The sequence below is a fragment of the Salmo salar genome, chromosome 14 (assembly GCF_965601325.2).
Source record: "Salmo salar chromosome 14, fSalSal1, whole genome shotgun sequence".
Lineage (NCBI taxonomy): Eukaryota > Metazoa > Chordata > Actinopteri > Salmoniformes > Salmonidae > Salmo > Salmo salar.
Genome location: NC_138304.1, coordinates 91,325,699 through 91,347,692, shown reverse-complemented (window position 1 = coordinate 91,347,692; position 21,994 = coordinate 91,325,699). Strand labels below are relative to the sequence as shown.

The 21,994-nt window shown below is 42.7% G+C and overlaps 1 protein-coding gene across 2 annotated transcripts in view; it reads right to left on the bottom strand.

Moving 5' to 3' along the window:
- LOC106570454 (VPS50 EARP/GARPII complex subunit) overlaps positions 1–21,994 on the bottom strand; it is a 266,801-nt gene that overhangs the window by 125,393 nt on the left and 119,414 nt on the right. For both annotated transcript variants that reach the window (XM_045694895.2, XM_045694896.2), the window contains exon 12: positions 13,971–14,111. In XM_045694895.2, the coding sequence (XP_045550851.1) occupies positions 13,971–14,111 (141 nt within the window). The remainder of the gene's footprint in view (positions 1–13,970; positions 14,112–21,994) is intronic.

Here is a 21,994-nt window from a genome sequence, read left to right as displayed (position 1 = left end):
ACCGACAGTGAGCCGCGAACACTGGGGTTTCTGCGGGGGAAACGGTGCATAGCAACACGGACCCCGGGTGTGGAAAAGCTAACAGAAGCGAAGGGTTCCAGAGCAATTTATGTATCACAGCCGTCTCTCTTTCCCCTCTCAGAGTTTACCGCCAGCCTGGAAATTAGAGGACGCCAGGGTTCAGGCTGCCAGAGCCCCTCGGCTGCCAAATGCTTTCTCCAAGCGCGCCTGGGTGAGACCTTTCAGGAGAAAATTCATGATCGCAAATAGCGAGTTGAGTGAATGATATCATTCAGTGACCTCCCGTCTCTAAAATAGCATGACATGGCATCACTAGTGCTGCATAGCTCCAATGCTAAAGGGTAACAAGAATCGCTAGAGTTACAGTTGTAGTGGTTTTGATTAACATTGGGCAGTTCATGTGTATGAATGTTTATGGTTGTATTACACAAACATCACAATAAAGGAGCAACTTTCTTTCCCATGTGCTGTTCTTTATTTTTGCAATATCCACATGGTGCAAATTAAACGTCGCCATGCCACAGAGCCCACGGCAACCAACATAAAAGAGTTACAGGAAAGAGGTTGGTTAAATGTCAAACATTTACAGAGAGCCTGAGGGGAACGTAATAGGAACATTCCAGAATAATAATACAACCTATTGTTTTAGTACCTTTTGCTGGGTGTGGTAGAAATGAATCATCAAGCTCAGTCTGGAGAGAGAACACTGGCACTTAGCGACTCAAAAGTAGAGCACTCTATAGGGCAGTGGTTCCCAACTCCAGTCCTCCAGTACTCCCAACAGCACATATTTGTGTTGTACCCCTGGACAAACTCCCATGATTCAACTTGTCAAGGGCTTGATGATTAGTTGACAAGTAGAATCAGGTGTGCTTGTCCGGGGCCACAACAAAAATATGTATTGTAGCTTTTCCACAGCCATAGGGATTAGGGTGGCATTTAGGATGCACTCCTATAGTACTTCCCCCACGTCAGGATACTCATTAGTCACGAGTTACTCAGTTGGTAAAACACCTCACATTAACATTCAACAACAGTCACTGGAACAATTAGCGTAGTTAAGCACATTCAGACAAGGCTGCTAAACTGTAGTCCTCTTGAAGTGTAGAATAAACACACACCTAAAAACATGATCACCCTGAATCTCCTCAAATACCACCTGGAATTCTTCAGATTGGAAAATGATTTTCGGATTGACACAGACACTGGTTTCATGGGAAAAACGGTCACATTACTATGTCTCACACATTGACTTTAAAAGTCACCTGTACAGTATAAAACAACCCCTGGCCTGGTTTCCTCTACCCATATAACCCATGGTGTATTCATTTGCGCACACTGTAGAAAAACGTTTTTCATTGAAAACAAGCATTTTTTTATTGGACTAGTTTAATTAAGTTAGCTCCTACCGTTTCCGTTTACAAGCCCAGTATGGCATCATAGGATGCAATCAGTCAGAGTTATCGCTGTCTGTACCCTCAGGAGTCTAATAGAGGAACAGGACCAGCAGCCTGAAACCATCACACCTTTCTTTCTCACACACACACTGCTGATTGCAAGATCCATTTAATCTCAGCCCCTCCCACGTCTTTCTAATACCACCGTAACAAGTCACTGATGCATCAAGCATTCCTTTACTGTGGGATGTGATGAGAATGTTGCCATTATTGGGGAGTGTCATGGGTAAATGCAAGGACAATGCAATATTCCAGTGTAAATTGCCTCCCTTTCCCATCCAACCCCAGTGGCTACCTGTGAACAGTGATAAATTAGTGATCCACATCAAAGCGGACAATCAATGGTCCAGCCCTGCCATTTGATGGTGATGCTCTCCTGCTACGGTAGGAAATATCACACCAGGTTGCCAGGCAACTGGGACTAATTGGCAGGAGAAAGGGGCCGTAGGGGCTCTGTGATCTATAGTAGGTCTGATGAGAAGAAATCACCTCCCTGGCTTCTTCAGGGGGCACGGCCTAACCCCTTCCAAGCCCCCCCCCCCCAGGGGGTTACCCTCAGCCGAGCAAGTGCCAGGGGGACACACAGACAGGGACACACACAGACTCTACCCCTGCTCAGGGTAAGGTCACAGCTGAATGTTTTATCTCTGATCAAAGTGACTCCTCAACACCTCCATAGGGCAGGTTGGATCTCAGACTTCAGGAGGGTTTGATGCATGGAGAGGCATCCCCAATCACTCCATAGGATACATAGTGGATCTATTTTAGGAAAAAGTTTTTTAATGGATGCTTGCAGTGTATATCTACGCTCAGCAGCATAGGGACTCTTCTGACAGAGAGCTGCGTGGGGGGACATGGTTTTTAGCATATACACTTCCATTTTCAGATGTAATCCTAGTGCTTTCCCCAAAACTGCACGGGATTAAAAAAACAGCGCCCTGCCTGCTAGTCAGCAATCTGCAGATCTGCCGAGCCAGAAAAGCACAACATGGTGTCCTCCTCCTCCATCAAAGTGCAGCTAGACTCCTCAAGCAGTGGCAACACTGGCTAGCCACTACAACTTCCCACACCTCGGGCAAGGTACCATGATGGTTCACTCCGAAATCAAACTTTGTCAGAAGTTTTCAGACCTGGAATGTGGACTAATGTTGAGATGATTTCACGTCCCAATACTGTGCATGGCTTCAGGATAAGTCTCAACGTCCTTGAGTGGCCCAGCCAGAGCCCAGAATTTAACCCGATCGAACATCTCTGAAGAGACCTGAAAATAGCTGTGCAGCGACGCTCCCCATCCAACCTGACAGAGCTTGAGAGGATCTGAAGTGAAGACTCGGAGAAACTCCCCAAATACACGTGCGCCAAGCTTGTAGCGTCATACCCAAAAAGACGAGGCTGTGATCAATCACTGCCAAAGGGGCGTCAACAAAGTACTGAGTAAAGGGTCTGAAAACGTATGTAAATGTGATCATTTTTTATTTTTAATACATTTGCAAAAATGTCTAAAAAACTTTTTTTCTTTGTCATTATGGGGTATTGTGTGTAGATTGAGGGGTATAAACTATTTAATAAATTTTAGAATAAGGCTGTAATGTAACTTAACTGTGGAAAAAGTTAAGTAGGCTGAATACTTTCTGAATGCACTGTATGGGTGTCTGAGCTGAATGTTATTTGATTATGCAGAAAATCTGGAATTCTGAAGTAACGCTTCTGATAAAAACTAAAAAACGAATAGGTCGTCAACCCTCAACCACCAGGAAAGACCTGTTGATGTTAGTTCTGTATGTGCATTTAAGGGCAAGGCGTGCTGCTCTGCTCTGCTTTGATACCTTCAAACTCAGTGTCTCTGTGCTTGACATCATGGGAAAATCAAACGAAATCAGCCAAGACCTCAGAATTTTTTTTTGTAGACCTCCACAAGTCTGGTTCATTCTTGGGAGCAATTTCCAAATGCCTGAAGGTACCATGTTCATCTGTACAAACAATAGTACGCAAGTATAAACACCATGGGACCACGCAACCGTCATACCGCTCAGGAAGGAGATGCGTTGTGTCTCCTAGAGATGAACGTACTTTGGTGTGAAAAGTGCAAATAAATCCCAGAAAAACAGCAAAGGACCTTGTGAAGATGCTGGAGGAAACAGGTACAAAAGTATCTATATCCACAGTAAAACGAGTCCTATATTGACATAACCTGAAAGGCCGCTCAGCACGGAAGAAGCCACTGCTCCAAAGCCGCCATAAAAAAGCCAGACTACGGTTTGCAACTGCACATGGGGACAAACATCGTACTTTTTGGAGAAATGTCCTCTGGTCTGATGAAACAAAAATAGAACTGTTTGGCCATAATGACAATCGTTATGTTTGGAGGAAAAAGAGAGACGCTTCACCATCCCAACCGTGAAGCACGTGGGTGGCAGCATCATGTTGTGGGGGTGCTTTGCTGCAGGAGGGACTGGTGCACTTCACAAAATAGATGTCATCATGAGGAAGGGAAATTATGTGGATATATTGAAGCAACATCTCAAGACATCAGTCAGGAAGTTAAAGGTTGGTCACAAATGGGTCTTCCAAATGGACAATGACCCCAAGCATACTTCCAAAGTTGTGGCAAAATGGCTTAAGGACAACAAAGTCAAGGTATTGGAGTGGCCTTCACAAAGTCCTGACCTCAATCCTATAGAACATTTGCAAGGAGCCCTACAAACCTGACTCAGTTACACCAGCTCTGTCAGGAGGCTACCGGAAACGTTTGACCCAAGTTAAACAATTTAATGCTACCAAATACTAATTTAGTGTATGTAAACTTCTGACCCACTGGGAATGTGATGAAAGAAATAAAAGCTGAAATAAATCATTCTCTCTACTATTATTCTGACATTTCACATTCTTAAAATAAAGTGGTGATCCGAACTGACCTGATCTTTACTAGGATTAAATGTCAGGAATTGAGAAAAACTGAGTTTAAATGTATTTGGCTAAGGTGTATGTAAACTTCCGACTTCAACTGTATGTACTGAGCTTGTCTGATGCTTTAAGCACGCTGTTTGATAAAAAAATAAGATACAAATGACTCAAGAAGGAGCCAGAGATCAAGATAACCTAACCAGAAGGGAAAAATACTGTTCCCGACCCCCCTCCTCCCGCTGCTGCCTTCACAGATTCTGTCGTTACGCTCCTCAAGTTGCCAGTAATAGGAGTGTCAATTTGTTACCATTTCTATCGATCTGCGTGTCTGTTATGATTTTCATGGAACAGTTTCATTGAATTGATTATAGTCTTTGTATCTCCAAATCATTGTCATGAGGTTAATCTAAATTCTATCTGAAAGAAAATGATAGAAATCTAAAAGTAACTTATATTGCAAACTACGTAAAAACAGCCTAGATAAAGCCAACAAATAAAAACATGGCAGCCTGCAGGTAGAAAATATACTGAGAAAAATACTGTAAATATCCTATTAATCACATTGAAGACAGGCCATGAGTAGCCAATGAACTTAAAACATTGTATCAACTATAAACTATGTCTGGACTGAAGCTAGCACTAGAAAACTTGCAACATTGTATAACATAGTATGGGCCTTCAGAGTTTCCTGTGCCAGTGAGCTCGGGACAGACACAGCTATAGGTGCAAGGGATAGGAAGTAATCAGGTCATTTATGTTTCCACTGGATCAGAGCATTACATTTTTCGAGTGGTTACCGAAAGGGAAATATGCAAATATATTGTATTGATTGAGGAACTATTGTCATTCTTAATGTATTCTAAAAACAGACTTTGTTTACTTGCTCTTTGAAGTGAAGAAAAAAATACTTTGAGAAACTCCACAGCTCATTCGTGGCGGTGAGTTAAGACAATCAGAAATACTATCATCTCCAAATGGACAGAGCTACATTTGCACACAGGCCAGGTAGCCTAGGCCTACTTCTATATGCGTAGGCCGAATCAGATGCACGTCCTTACTCAACATTGACAGCAGCACTCCAAAATGTAGAAATTGCCAAAACTGATAAATGGAAAGAAATAAACTAAAATGTATTTCTCCCATATAGCATAAATTGTGAGCTCTGCAAACAACAACAATAAGAACACTAAATAACAATAATAATAATAAATTGAATGCATTAACAGAATTTACCATAACCAAACAAACACTGTAGATTACAAATTATGGGAATTAATGGTAAATGTAGGTTACTACTGGGGATATATGTAGTGGGGAATTGATAGACACTAACAATCAAAAGGCAAACAATTCACACAATGAAGTTATGAAACTATGAATGTGCACAAAATGGCGGGAGAGAGCGCATATTCTGGAGAGAGACGTACCTTGTGCATTCTAGCCACACTCCTTTTTTTAGGACCGTGACATCCCTGCAGCCTCCTAAATGGATTAGCCCACTGAGACAGGCGTGAATCAGACAAGTATCGTGTGCCACAAAAAAATATATACATATTTGGGACTTCTCAAAAAAATTATAATCTTGGTCGACCAACAGCCAATCGACCAAACAATCAACCAGTCGACTAAATGGGGTCAGCCCTAACACAGTCCTTTAGGATTTGGTTAAAGATACAGCAAATAGGCAATAAAGTCGCTACCATTCTCAGTAGTTTCCCAACAAGGTTGTCTATACCTGGTGGCTCATCATTATTGATGGATAACAATAGTTTTTCCACCTCTCCCACACTAACTTGACCAAATTCAAAACAACGATCATTCACTTTCAATATTAGATATTTTATACTAAAATATAATGCCTCAATGTTCAATACTGTCATTTCACTTCTGAGTTCTTCCACTTGTGAAATAGTCATTGAAATTATTGGCAATCCTTCACTTTCAATATTGGATCTTTTATATTAAAATATGATGGCTCACTGTTGTTATAAATCACCCATCAACTTCAATAAACGATGGAGATGAACTGGGTTTTCTGCCCATATCATTTAAGGTACTCAAAGTCTTTTTCCATTGTGTTTTATGTCATTTATCATGGTTTGGTAATAACATTTCTAGTTTTTCTGTTAAGTTTAGGTCACAACATTTCTCAATTTACAGTATGTCAATCAATCAGCTGAGCAGCCTGACTTGTTTAGCACCTCTTTCGCATCATTTCTTTGAACCATACAATTATTCAATGAATCATCAATCCAGAGGGCTCTAACAGTTCTCCCAGCTAGTTTCTTAACAGGTGCACGCTTGTCAACAACTGACATGAATACTTTTACAAATACTTCCAGTGCCGCATCTGGATTCACTTCCTCATACACATTAGACCAACATAAAAAAAATGTACAAGTATCCTGAGAAAACATTTTGTATTATCTCTTATAAACAACTTTAGGCCCAACCTTTGGCTTTCCTTATTATTGCCACAATGTTATGGTCACTACAGCCAATGGGAACTGATATTACTTTGGAGCAAAGCTCTGTAGCATTAGTGAAGATATGATCAGTACAAGTGGATGTCAAAGTTCCAACACTATTGGTATACTCTCTAGTTGGTTCAGTGATAACCTCGGTCATGTTACAGGCATTAGTCACAGTTAGAAGGTTCCTCTTGAGAGGACAGCTAGTTGCTAACCAGTCAATGGTCAGGTCAACCAGAAAATACAACTCTTAACATCACACACACGATCAAGCATTGCACACATTATCCAAATACTGACAGTTAGCAGCACCCCAAAAGAAGAGGCTTCAGATGAGGCAGGTGAACTTGCTACCACAACACCTCAACAATATTTGACATGAGACCCTCTCTAAGCTTTACAGGAATATGGTTCTGAACATATACTGCAACACCTCCCCTATAGGCATGATGAAATGTGTAGTCCTATTTGCCTTTGGAGCAGCAGAGTAAAGTTAGGACTGGAGCAGCATGTTACACTTGAAAGGGTTTCTCTGGTGGCTGTCAGATCAAATTGTGAATGCACGGTTGTCTGGCAGAATGCTTAAAAAACACAATCATGTATTCTGAAATAAGCCCTGAGGTGGGGAGCGCCCAAACCAGGCTAATGCACTGCAATAAATACTAGGATAGGTTGTTGAGAAAGCGATGTCGCTAAGACAGAAATACCTGCTGTGTCATTTGCCAAATGTGTCCTTCCCTGGCTGTCCTGAGACTGTCAAGGAGGGTACACTATTGAACATTATAGGGAGACCTTATATCATGCGCAGAGTGGGTGACCATATGTGGCAGCATGGCACAGCAGTAATGTCCAGTGTACCAAGCATGTTATCCCAGCCCCTTTATCACTGTCAGCCACCATGCCTCTCATTCTCAGCTTTTACCATTGATTACAGTGGTCTCCTTCACACTACAGTAAGTATTTATGAGCATTGACGCTCTTTCTCCCACATCTCTCTTCCTCTATCATGAGGAATTAAAAGTTCCCTCCAGTAACGTATAGGGAAATGTTCCTCAGACTTCATAGCCTACCTACCAAAGCACAATATCAACTCAGCCGGTGTTACCACGGTGATGAGTGTAGTGCAGACCTACTGTATCTGGCACATTTAAAAAATATATTAACTATTGAAACCCTGGCTAACACTATTGTGGCGAGACCTATTTGGCATACAGAGGTTGAAATGTGGAAGTTATGAGCTGGAATGGGTGAGCTAACATACCATGCCAGAAGAAATCATCTCATATTAACTTAATGCAAAGGATGATTTGGGAGAGACAGTCTTTTTAATCTGAGATTAATTAATTACTATTTTCTGCAAAGAAATGATTTGAATGTCTTTATTTTAATTCACAGGGAAAATCTACCTTTGATTCAGTTCTAGCACAAAGAAATATAAACTCAGAGTTCTATAGAAACTCTATAAATGAAAGGAAGTATATGAAACTTCCAGAAGTGACTAGAGGAAGCAAGAAATAAAACTTTGAGCGTTCAAGCCTGGAAATCTGGGATCATTGATGCAAATGAAAGCAGACGTCCTTCATAAATGAGAGGTCACAACAAACAGACAGAGTTGTTTATTGATGCTGTTACACAAGAAGATAGACCTTTTCTTTCACAGCTGGAGGGAGACGAGGGGTTCTGTGTGTTCTCAGAAAGGACCACTTTCACTAAATAATGAAGAAAACACAAAACGCAGGGGAGAGAGAGAGAGAGAGAGAGACATTCAGCGTAGTTCATATACTTCAGTGGTGCCTCATATGAAAGCTGATATGAACGCTGAAAGGCCATGGAAGGTTCACCTCCACTATGGGTCTCACTAAAGAGCCAGTACTTCACATGAACAATGGACCATGTAAATAACTCACAGTGTCCAGTCAAAATGATCATATTACACAATCAAGATACTGATTGTTATCAGTGAGTGAATCTTGGGGCGATAGAATGGTGATGTACTTTATGATGTAACCAACAAGAGATTATCCTTATGTGGCCTAACTGGTTTAGAGGTAATGAAGGTATAGGTTTGAAACTGGCCTACTGAGCTTTCATACAACCTCTGTCTTTCCCCACTGTCATCCCCTCTCACTATCTGTCCAATAAAAATCATACAATCTAAGAGTGTACCTTTCAGCTCTGCTGTGGCTCTGACGGATGCTCTGGTACTGATGGTCATTTCACAGTATGGTGTTGTTTGAGAGTATGTTAGTGCTGTAATCTTCATCTATTACAGTCAGAACAGTGAGTCAGGGACATGGTTTGCATCCCCAACGGCACCCTATTCCCTTTATAGTGCCCTACTTTTGATCAAGGCTAATAGGGCTAAAAAAGTAGTTATGTGGTACAATTTGGGACTCAGCCATGGGGTCCAGGACAGACACGGACAAAGAGAGAGACAGAGAGAGACACAGAGAATGGTATGATGTACAATTCTTTCACAATATGATCAGACCTTTCTGCGAACCTCAGATCCCATGACTTGGTTCAAAGTTCAGGACAGTAGTGAGGGCGATTTACATACTGTCCTGTGTATATTTTATGACATACCCACACAGGGGAGGGACTCAAGGGAGTGAGTGGAAAACCAGAGAGTGTGTCCCAAAGTACCAAACCTTTTGTCTCTTCTGAAGTTTTGTAGGCTTAGTACAAGACGACTGGTCACAAGACTCACCTAAATGTATAGCAGTCATCAATCCCCCCCAGAAAGACAAAACTTAATTAGCTTTAAAGAGAAAAACCTACAGTTGAAGTCGGAAGTTTACATCACCTTAGCCAAATACATTTAAACTCAGTATTTCACAATTCCTGACATCTAATTCTAGTAAGCATTCCCTGTCTTAGGTCAGTTAGCATCACCACTTTATTTTAAGAACGTGATATGTCAGAATAATAGTAGAGAGAACGATTTATTTCAGCTTTTATTTCTTTCATCACATTCCCAGTGGGTCAGAAGTTTACATAAACTCAATTAGTATTTCGTAGCATTGCCTTTAAATTGTTTAACTTGGGTCAAATGTTTCAGGTAGCCTTCCACAAGCTTCCCACAATAAGTTGGGTGAATTTTGGCCCATTGCTCCTGACAGAGCTGGTGTAACTGAGTCAGGTTTGTAGGCCTCCTTGCTCACACATGCTTTTTCAGTTCTGCCCACAAATGTTCTATAGGATTGAGGTCAGGGCTTTGTGATGGCCACTCCAATACCTTGACTCTGTTGTCCTTAAGCCATTTTGCCACAAATTTGGAAGTATGCTTGGGGTCATTGTCCATTTGGAAGACCCATTTGTGACCAAGCTTTAACTTCCTGACTGATGTCTTGAGATGTTGCTTCAATATATCCACATAATTTCCCTTCCTCATGATGCCATCTATTTTGTGAAGTGCACCAGTCCCTCCTGCAGCAAAGCACCCCCACAACATGATGCTCCCACCCCCGTGCTTCACGGTTGGGATGGTGTTCTTCGGCTTGCAAGCCTCCCCCTTCTTCCTTCAAACATAATGAGGTCATTATATGGCCAAACAGTTCCATTTGTGTTTCATCAGACCAGAGGACATTTCTCCAAAAAGTACGATCTTTGTCCCCATGTGCATTGCAAACCGAAGTCTGGCTTTTTATGGCGGTTTTGGAGCAATGGCTTCTTCCTTGCTGAGCGGCCTTTCAGGTCATGTCGATATAGGACTCGTTTTACTGTGGATATAGATACTTTTGTACCTGTTTCCTCTAGCATCTTCAAAAGGTCCTTTGCTGTTGTTATGGGATTGATTTGCACTTTTCGCACCAAAGTACGTTCATCTCTAGGAGACAGAAGGCGTCTCCTTCCTGAGCGGTATGACGGCTGCGTGGTCCCATGGTGTTTATACTTGCGTACAATTGTTTGTACAGATGAACGTGGCACCTTCAGATACCTTCACTCACCTTCAGGCATTTGGAAATTGCTCCCAAGGATGAACCAGACTTCTGGAGGTCTTGGCTGATTTCTTTTGATTTTCCCATGATGTCAAGCAAAGAGGCACTGTGTTTGAAGGTAGTTCTTGAAATACATCCACAGGTACTGGAGCCATGACATCATTTTCTGGAATTTTCCAAGCTGTTTAAAGGCACAGTCAACTTAGTGTATGTAAACTTCTGACCCACTGGAATTGTGATACAGTGAATTATAAGTGAAATAATCTGTCTGTAAACAATTGTTGGAAACATTACTTGTGTCATGCACAAAGTAGATGTCCTAACCGACTTGCCAAAACTATAGTTTGTTAACAACAAATTTGTGGAGTGGCTGAAAAACAAGTTTTAATGACTCCAACCTAAGTGTATGTAAACTTCTGACTTCAACTGTATCTACTACTTCTTCTCCGTGTCAATTTTCAGCAGACTCGATGCTTTGTTGCGTAGTCCTTTCTCTCCCAGATCGGCGTAGGTACTACACATTTATCTCATACCCTCACACGTATTTAGATAAGGGTTGATCTACTTTATTACTGAATGAGCGCGAAACACTTAGAAGATGAAAGCACCAAAACATTTCTCACAAAGCAGCTTTCCTCTGTCCTCCCCTGTTCTTAAAGGAACACGGATAGTCTTTTTCCATTTTCTTTTAAAGCAGTGGAACTGCTGCCAAAGTTAAACAAAGATTATATCTTCCTTAAAACCTGTTTCCAGTCACTGAATGTGGAGCGATGGAGAGAGACAGAACACCCTATCTGGCTTCATGTGTCATCAGAGGCACAGCCTGTCTGCGAGCTTCATCTTCATCAGGTTCGAGCTTCAGTGATAAACATACGCAAGGCTAGCTAGCGCATACTCTAGCTCACCCTGTTTGGAGGCCAATCCATCATGCAGCCAAATGCTAACATGACACATCCCATCAATCCAAAGTTGGGGAGGACGAGTCGGTGCGTCTGAGAAATTGCCCATAATCAGCATACTGTGCTACTCTGTGCATCCAACTTCAGACTAAACTGGCGAGTCACTGCTAGACAGGCAAATTGGGGACATGGAGTGACATTTAAAGGTGATAGGTATGGCCCTTTCCGGTTCTTTTGTATCTTATGGTTCATAAGAGCATTGGAGAAATGACAATACCAATGACCACTATGTGAAACAAGCACATCTTGCCGTCAAAACACCTCAGCTCAATGCCTCAGCAGCCTGTTCCAAGGTTGCGACTTGGAATCCGTTAATGAATCCCCACTCCCTTCCTACCCCGACTCCTCCTCTCCCTTCCTTCCCCGACTCCTCCTCTCCCTTCCTTCCCCGACTCCTCCTCTCCCTTCCTTCCCCGACTCCTCCTCTCCCTTCCTTCCCCGACTCCTCCTCTCCCTTCCTACCCCGACTCCTCCTCTCCCTTCCTTCCCCGACTCCTCCTCTCCCTGCCTACCCCGACTCCTCCTCTCCCTTCCTACCCGGAATCCTCCTCTCCCTGCCTACCCGGAATCCTCCTCTCCCTGCCTACCCGGAATCCTTCTCTCCCTGCCTACCCGGAATCCTTCTCTCCCTGCCTACCCGGAATCCTTCTCTCCCTGCCTACCCGGAATCCTTCTCTCCCTGCCTACCCGGAATCCTTCTCTCCCTGCCTACCCGGAATCCTTCTCTCCCTGCCTACCCGGAATCCTTCTCTCCCTGCCTACCCGGAATGCTTCTCTCCCTGCCTACCCGGAATCCTTCTCTCCCGTCCTACCCGGAATCCTTCTCTCCCTTCCTAGCCCGAATTGCAAAACATTACAGATTCCACAGGGCCTAACAGTTAACCAAATTATTCTGCTAAGTCATTAAGAGCCCGGGAGGAGGAAAAGTTATTTCTACTTAGGAGACTCATCTAGAAGTTTTCTTTCCGTACTTGTCTTAGTGAGACAAACTTAAACTATGCAGTATAACTTGTACTCCTTGTAGATTAGAAGATAGAAGATAGTTTTAAAGAACATTGAATCAGAAGGAGGTTTCTGGCACGGGAGGGAATGATATTTAGATATTCTTTTCCTCAGAAACACCATTAATAAATGCCCTAGGCCTTCAACCTGCCTTGACTTTGCCTCCAACCCACATTTATGGTGTATCTCCCTATAGGAGTCCCAGTTCTCATACAAACCACAGCTGCTTCTATGCCATCTAGTGGCCAAGGTATTAAAAAAAACGACACAGTGGGGAGTGACAGCGTCCGCTTCCATTGGTCTGGATACGACCGAGGCTCTGGGTCTGGGCAGAGAGAGAGAGAGGGAGCGTTTGGCCCAATAAAAGCACCACCGCCACTCAGGAACTACTTTTCAAAAGAGCCCATTCGTCGTCCACTTAAATAAGATGAATTATCTCACAGAAAAAGGTCTACGATTGAAAATGCCTCTTCCCGGACTGAGAAAATGAAAGTCTCATTCTCTTCATCTCTCTCTCCATCTCATTCAGGAGGATAGAGTGATAAGTGCCATCTCTCATGAAGACAGAAGGGCATTTTCTGCTTGGCTAGAGAACAATATGAGCGTTCAGGGAGTCGTGTGTCTGTCTGAGTGTTTATCAAGTTAACGGAGTAGCAGGGATTTCTACCGATGTGGCCTAATCCTTTGAGCTCTTTAATAAACAACTAAATATATAGTCATTCCTCAGTGGGCATCTAGCCAAGCTTATAAGATCTTCTCCAAGTCTGTACTCCACAGATTAAAGCTGTCTTTTTTAACTTTACCAGACATTGTACCAGACAGATGGCTCATTAAAGATACAGAATTAATGGTCACCTACATAATAGAGACAGACGTTTTCTTCCTGATCCCCTGAACGTCAAACGAGGATATCCTTTCATTGTGTTAATGGAACAAGACCAGGACAAACGCTGGCCCCAATCATAGCCTGGCCAGGTAGACACATGGTGATCAAAAACTCCTGGCCCTACACAAAACATAACACTTAAACCCTAGGTTGGCCATGCTAAGAAGACACAAACCCTAGGTAAGGTCATGGTTGGCCTTGCTAAGCAGACACAAACCCTAGGTAAGGTCATGGTTGGCCTTGCTAAGCAGACACAAACCCTAGGTAAGGTCTTGGTTGGCATTGCTACCGTAAGACGACAGGAGAAGGTAGATCGCTAGCATCTTTACCGTGCAGAGGTCCTTGTACTGCATCTTCTGAAACTTGGTGTCGGCATTGCCTGCGCAGAGCTCCACGTATCCCAGAACCACCTGGAACACAGTGTTGTGGATGGCCTGGGTGAAGTGCATGTGGAGCTGGTCCATGGCCGTCTATGGAGAGAGGAGACACAGGGACCCAGATTATTATGGGGGACGGATAGTGTCGTAAGACCTGTTTGAAGTGCAGTTGGAGATGTCCATGGCCGTCTATAGAGAAAGGAGACACAGTGAAACATTGTTATGTTGGGCAGATAGTGTCATGACATGGCGGTGTTATGGATGGTCTAGGTGAAGTACATGTGGAGCTGGTCCATGGCCTAATGAAATTCAAATCATTAACGTTAAGAAAAAATCCCTCCACACAATTCAAATCACAGTGCAGTTACCACAAAACTACCACTAACAGGTTCCAATAATCATCATAAAGGGATAATTTTTTACTAATAGACCCACTTAACGCAACAATGCTGTTACGTTAGTAAGCGGGCATATGCATCTTTCAAATTATTTGCGACGGATATATAACTACTCCTGCCCAGTAACTAGAATATGCATATAATTATTGGCTTTGGATAGAAAACACCCTAAAGTTTCGAAAACTGTTTGAATGGTGTCTGTGAGTATAACAGAACTCATTTGGCAGGCCAAAACCTGAGAAGATTTCTTACAGGAAGTGGCCTGTCTGACCATTTCTTGCCCTCCTTGATCATCTCTAACAAATACAGGGGATCTCTGGCGTGACTCTGGCGTGACACTTCCTACGGCTCCCATGGGCTCTCAGAAGGCTGAACGATGTAATTCCATCCCCAGGCTGAAACACATTAGCGCGTTTGGCAAGTGCTCTATCAGAGGGCCATTAGACTGAGGCTCGTGCATGAGGGGATAGCATGCTTTTACTTTCACTCTCTTTGTAATAAAAAACGATTTCCCGGTCGGGAATATTATCGTTTTTTTACGAGAAAAATTGCATAAAAATTGATTTTAAACAGCAGTTGACATGCTCCGAAGTACGGTAATGGCATATTTAGAATTTTTTAGTCACGAAATGCGCCATGCTCGTCACCCTTATTTACCCTTTCGGATAGTGTCTTGAACGCACGAACAAAACGCCGCTATTTGGATATAACAATGGATTATTTGGGACCAAACCAACATTTGTTATTTAAGTAGAAGTCCTGGGAGTGCATTCTGACGAAGAACAGCAAAGGTAATAACATTTTTCTTATATTAAATCTGACTTTGGTGAGTGCTAAACTTGCTGGGTGTCTAAATAGCTAGCCCTGTGATGCCGGGCTATCTATTTAGAATATTGCAAAATGTGCTTTCACCGAAAAGCTATTTTAAAATCGGACATATGGAGTGCATAGAGGAGTTCTGTATCTATAATTCTTAAAATAATTGTTATGCTTTTTGTGAACGTTTATCGTGAGTAATTTAGTAAATTCACCGGCAGTGTTCGGTCGGAATGCTAGTCACATGGTAATGTAAAAAGCTGGTTTTTGATATAAATATGAACTTGATTGAACAAAACATGCATGTATTGTATAACATAATGTCCTAGGGCTGTCATCTGATGAAGATCATCAAAGGTTAGTGCTGCATTTAGCTGTGGTTTGGGTTTATGTGACATTATATGCTAGCTTGAAAAATGGGTGTCTGATTATTTCTGGCTGGGTACTCTGCTGACATAATCTAATGTTTTGCTTTCGTTGTAAAGCCTTTTTGAAATCGGACAGTGTGGTTAGATTAATGAGAGTCTTGTCTTTAAAATGGTGTAAAATAGTCATATGTTTGAAAAATGTAAGTTTTTGCATTTTTTAGGTATTTGAATATCGCGCCACGGGTTTACACTGGCTGTTGAGTAGGTGGGACGCTTGCCCAGAGAGGTTAACAGTTGGGGAAAAAAATCTCTGATTACAGAAATTGCAGTTGATATACAGCCATTGCCAATGGCCTACATGAGGTGCGAGGTCATTTCTAAATGAAGTGCTGCAAGAGCCATTTGAGCTGCGCCTTGCGCTACTAATAACAGGTCATTCAAATCAAATTGTATTTGTCACATGCGCCGAATACAACAGGTGTAGACCTTACAGTGAAATGCTTACTTACAAGCCCTTAACCAACAATGCAGTTAAGAAAATACCCCCCAAAAATAAGAGATAAGAATAACAAATAATTAAAGAGCAGCAGTAAATAACAATAGCAAGGCAAAATACATGGGGTACCGGTACAGAGTCAATGTGTGGGGGCACCGATGTCGAGGTAATTGAGGTAATATGTACATGCTACCGCTTGCTGTGCGTTAGCAGAGAGAACAGATTTTGACAAAATTCGAGCAAGGGTTGCCTTCCAGTGAGACATCAGAGATTGTAACATTCTCTGTTTCACGGAAACATGGCTCTCTCGAGATAAGTTGTCGGAATCGGTTCAGCCACCGGGCTTCTCCATGCATCGCACCGACAGAGATAAACACCTCTCTGGAAAGAGGAAGGGCGGAGGTGTATGTATCATGATTAACGACTTATGGTGTAATCATAACAACATACAGGAACTCAAGTCCTTCTGCTCACCCAACCTAGAATTCCTTACAATCAAATGCCGGCCATTTTAACTACCAAGAGAATTCTCATCAGTTATAGTCACAGCTGTGTACATTCCCCCTCAAGCAGACACCAAGACGGCCACCAAGGAACTTCACTGGACTATATGCAAACTGGAAGCAATATATCCTGAGGCTGCATTTAGTGTAGCTGGGGATTTTAACAAAGCAAATTTGAGAACAAGGCTACCTAAATTCTAATCAGCATATTGATTGCGCTATGCGCAATACCCTTGACCACTGTTACTCTAACTTCCGATGCATCCCCTGCCATCCCTTCAGCAAATCCGACCACAACGACATCTTGCTCCTACCGTCTTATAGGCAAAAACTCAAACAGGATGTACCAGTGACGAGAACCATTCAACGCTGGTCCAACCAATCGGAAGCCACGCTTCAAGATTGTTTTGATCACACGGACTTAACTTCTTGGTGACAGGGGGCAGTATTCGGAAATTCAGATGAATAACGTGCCGAAATTAAACTGCCTTCTACTCGGGCCCAGAAGGTAGGATATGCATAGTATTAGTAGATTTGGATAGAAAACACTCTGAAGTTTCTAAAACTGTTTGAATTATGTCTGTGAGTATAACAGAACTCATATGGCAGGCAAAAACCTGGGGAAAAAATCCAACCAGGAAGTGGTTTGTAGTTTTTCAAGTGATTGCCTATCCAAACTACAGTGTCTTTGGGGTCATTTTGCACTTCCTAAGGATTCCATTAGATGTCATCAGTCTTTATGCTTCTACTGTTACTGGGGAGAGAATAAGAGCTGACTCAAGCCTGAGACCTATGAGTTGTTTACTGCGCAGTCACACAGGCGCGCCGTTCCTTCTTTTTCCTCTGTAATGAATACGCTATTGTCCGGTTGGAATATTATCGAAGATTTATGTTAAAAAGACCCTAAGGATTGATTGGTAACATTGTTTGACATATTTCTATGTCAGTAATGGAACTTTTTGACTTTTCGTCTCGGGTTTTGCACTCGCGCATTATGCCTTTGGAATAGTGATCTGAATGCGCGAACAAAACGGAGGTATTTGGACATAAATATGGAGTTTATCGAACAAAACGAACATTTCGTGTGGAAGTGGGAGTCCTGGGAGTGCATTCCGACGAAGATCAGCAAATGTAAGTGAAGATTTATAATACTATTTCTGAATTTTGCTGACTCCAGAACTTGGCGGGTAACTGTATAGCTTGCTTTGATGGCTGAGCTCTGTACTCTGAATATTGAACAATGTGCTTGTCACAAAAAGAGCCGTGTTGAATAGACCAAACTGCAGCGGGAATATGGATGCTCATATTTTAATTTTAAAAAAAGGAGTAAAGCATCCACTGGAAAAACAATACACACGGCAGGAACAGTCTTACAGGCATACAAAAACGCAGTGCAAGAACAACTACCCACAACCCCAAAGAAAAACACACACACCTATATAGGACTCCCAATCAAAGGCAACTCAACACACCTGCCTTCAATTGGAAGTCCCAATCACCAACACAAACATTCACACACACAAAACTGCCACGTCCTGACCCCAAAACTAATACAATAGCTCCATCTGCTGGTCAGGACGTGACAGTGCTTTCGCCGTAAAGCTATTTTGAAATCTGACACAGCGGTTGCATTAAGGAGAAGTGTATCTATAATTCCTTCAATAACTGTTGTAAATTTTATCAACGTTTATGATGAGTATTTTTGTAAATTGATGTGCTCATTCACCGGAGGTTTTGGGAGGAAAAACATTTCTGAACATCACGCGCCAATGTAAAATGGGGTTTATGGATATAAATATGAACTTTATCGAACAAAACATACATGTATTGTGTAACATTGAGTCCTGGGAGTGTCATCTGATGAAGATCATCAAAGGTTAGTGATTCATTTTAGCTGTATTTCTGGTTTTTGTGACGCCTCTCCTTGCTTGGAAAATGGCTGTGTGGTTTTTCTTGTCTCGGCGCTGTCCTAACATAATCTAATGTTATGCTTTCCCAGTAAAGCCTTTTTGAAATCGGACACTGTGGTTGGATTAACGAGAAGTGTATCTTTAAAATGGGATATAATAGTTGTATGTTTGAGAAATTTGAATTATGAGATTTTTGTTGTTTTGAATTTGCCGCCCTGCTATTTCACTGGCTGTTGACTAGTGTGTCCCGCTGTTGACTAGCGTCCCACATGTCCCAGAGAGGCTAACATGTTCCGGTCAGCCTCAGAACAACATCAACGTATACACTGACTCGGTGAGTGTGTTTATAAAGAATTGCATTGGAGATGTTGTACCCACTGTGAATATTAAAACCTACCCTAACCAGAAACAGTGGATGAATGGTGGCATTTGCACAAAAATGAAAGCCCAATCCACCGGATTTAACCATGGAAAGAGTTCTGGGAATACGACTGAATATAAATAGTGTCGATATTCCCTCTGCAAGGCAATCAAACAAATGAAATGCCAGTACAGGGACAAGGTAGAGTCGCAACTCAACGGCTCAGACGTATGTGGCAGGGTCTACAGGAAATCACGGACTACAAAAAGAAAACCAGCCACGTCATGGACACCGACAACACCGTTCCAGACAAACTAAAACACTTTCTTTGCCTGCTTTGAGGATAGTACAGTGCCACCGTCGCAGCCCCCACCCCCTCTCCTTCTCTATGGCCAACGTGAGTAAAACATTTAAATGCGTTAACCCTCGCAAGGCTGCTGGCCCAGACTGCATTCCCTAGCCGCGTCCTCAGAGCATGCGCAGCCCAGCTGGATGGTGTGTTTACGGACATATTCAATCGCTCCCTATCCCAGTCTGTTGTCCCCACATGCTTCAAGATGTCTACCATTGTTCTTGTAAGAAAGAAGGCAAAGATAACTGAACGAAATGACTACCGCCCTGTAGCACTCACTTCTGTCATCATGAAGTGCTATGAGAGACTAGTCAAGGATCATATCACCTCCAACTTACCGGCCACCCTAGACCCACTTCAGTTTGCATACCGCCAACAGGTCCACAGATGACGCAATCGCCATCACACTGCACAATCCCATCTGGACAAAAGGAATACCTATGTAAGAATGTTGTTCATTGACTACAGCTCAGCATTCAACACCATAGTACCCTCCAAGCTCATCATCAAGCTGGAGGCCCTGGGTCTCAACCCTGCCCAGTGCAACTGGGTCCTGGACTTTGCAACGGGCCGCCCCCAGGTGGTGAAGGTAGGAAACAACATCACTTCGCTGACCCTCAACACTGGGGCCCCACAAGGGTGCATGCTCAGCCCCCTCCTGTACTCCCTGTTCACCCACGACTGCGTGGCCATGCACGCCTTCAACTCAATCATCAAGTTTGCAGACAACACAACAGTAGTGGGCTTGGATTACCAACAACGACTCGACAGCCTACAGGGAGGAGGTGAGGGCACTCGGAGTGTGGTTTCAGGAGAACAACCTCTCACTCAGCGTCAAAAAAACAAAGGAGATGATCGTGGACTTCAGGAAACAGCAGAGGGAGCACTCCCCTATCCACATTGAAGGGACAGCAGTGGAGAAGGTGGAAAGTTAACTTCCTCTGCATACAGACAAACTGAAATGGTCCACCCACACAGACAGTGTAGTGAAGAAGGCACAACAGCGCCTCTTCAACCTCAGGAGGCTGAAGAAATTTGGCTTGTCAATTTGGCTGACAAACTTTTACAGATGCACAATCGAGAGCATCCTGTCGGGCTGTATCACAGCCTGGTACGGCAACTGCACCGCCCTCAATCCCAAGGCTCCCCAGAGGGTGGTGCGGTCTGCACAACGCATCCCTGGGGCAAACTACCTGCCCTCCATGACACATACAGCACCCGATGTCACAGGAAGGCCATAAAGATCATCAAAGACAACAACCACCCGAGCCACTGCGTGTTCACCCCACTATTATCCAGAAGGCGAGGTCAGTACAGGTGCATCAAAGCTGGGAGCGAGAGACTGAAAAACAGCTTCTATCTCAAGGCCATCAGACTGCTAAACAGCAATCACTAACTCAGAGAGGCTGCTGCCTACATTGAGACCCAATCACTGGACACTTTAATAAATGGATCACTAGTCACTTTATACAATGCCACTTTAATAATGTTTACATATCTTACATTACTCATATCACATGTATATACTGTATACCATCTATTGCACATTGCCTCTGCCGCTCGGCCATCGCTCATCCATATACTTACATGTACATATTCTCATTCACCCCTTTAGATTTGTTTGCATTAGGTAGTTGTTGGGGAATTGTTAGATTACTTGTTAGATATTAGTGCACAGTCGAACTAGAAGCACAAGCACTTGCATTAACATCTACTAACCATGTGTATGTGACAAATAACATTTGATATGATTTGATGTGCATTACTCTTGACCAGAGCCCTATACTTTAGACCAGGGCCTGAAGGTCACCAGGGCCTGAAGGTCAGCAATCTGCTGTGTACATAGATACAGTGAACATAGTGTGTGTAGTGTGTGTGTGTCACGCGCCCCAACAAAGAGTGAAAGAGCCCTGAGCCAGTCAACAATAGGTATTTGAGTTTGAGAGCATGCACTACACTCACTACACTACTACCCTGCTGGCTTTTATCATTGTGGAGAACACAACCATTGTGATTGTGGATAGCCTACTCCAAAAAGCTCCTGATCTGCTGATGACGTAGTCTCTGGAGCCAAGGGCCACTCAGGTCTCATGGCTGATGATGTCAATCAAACAGATACGCCAATCATCACGTCAGCATGTTTTTGTTTCCTACACAAGTAGCTCCGTCAATAGGAGAAATATACAGGTCAATATAGCTGTCAAATATACAGGTCATGTAATGAGTTATTTACCTGTTTGTCAACCAGGTAAACGAACGATTTGTAACAAGACAATCTCTATAGCTGTGTTAGAATACTCTTTCTAACCATACTATTTGTGACGTAAATTGAGTATGTAGTATGGATATAGTTAGTATGCCAAAAGTTCCCGGATGTCATACTACATTCGGCAAAATACGAACTATACAAGCAGTGGACACTATTTCCGTGCTTTTAAGGCCAATAACGTAAATATTCCAAAAATGGACATGGCTTCACAACATTTTCAGATTTGAAGAAAATGGTGGAAAATATGCAGCCGGAGTCTGACGAACGTGGATACAAAATGTTAGTACAAAAAGTAAATATTCATTGCTTTAACTAATTATGACAAATGTTAAGAACATGTTAAGCAATGTAATAAAAAAGTTATGACTTTTCAAACAAAGTATTTTACATGTTATGTTAGCTGACAATATATTAGCTACGCTAGCCTTACGAACCGCATAGCATATCATTATAGCAGTTGCTTGTATGTACTGGTATGTTAGCTAGCTACCTAATGTTAGTTG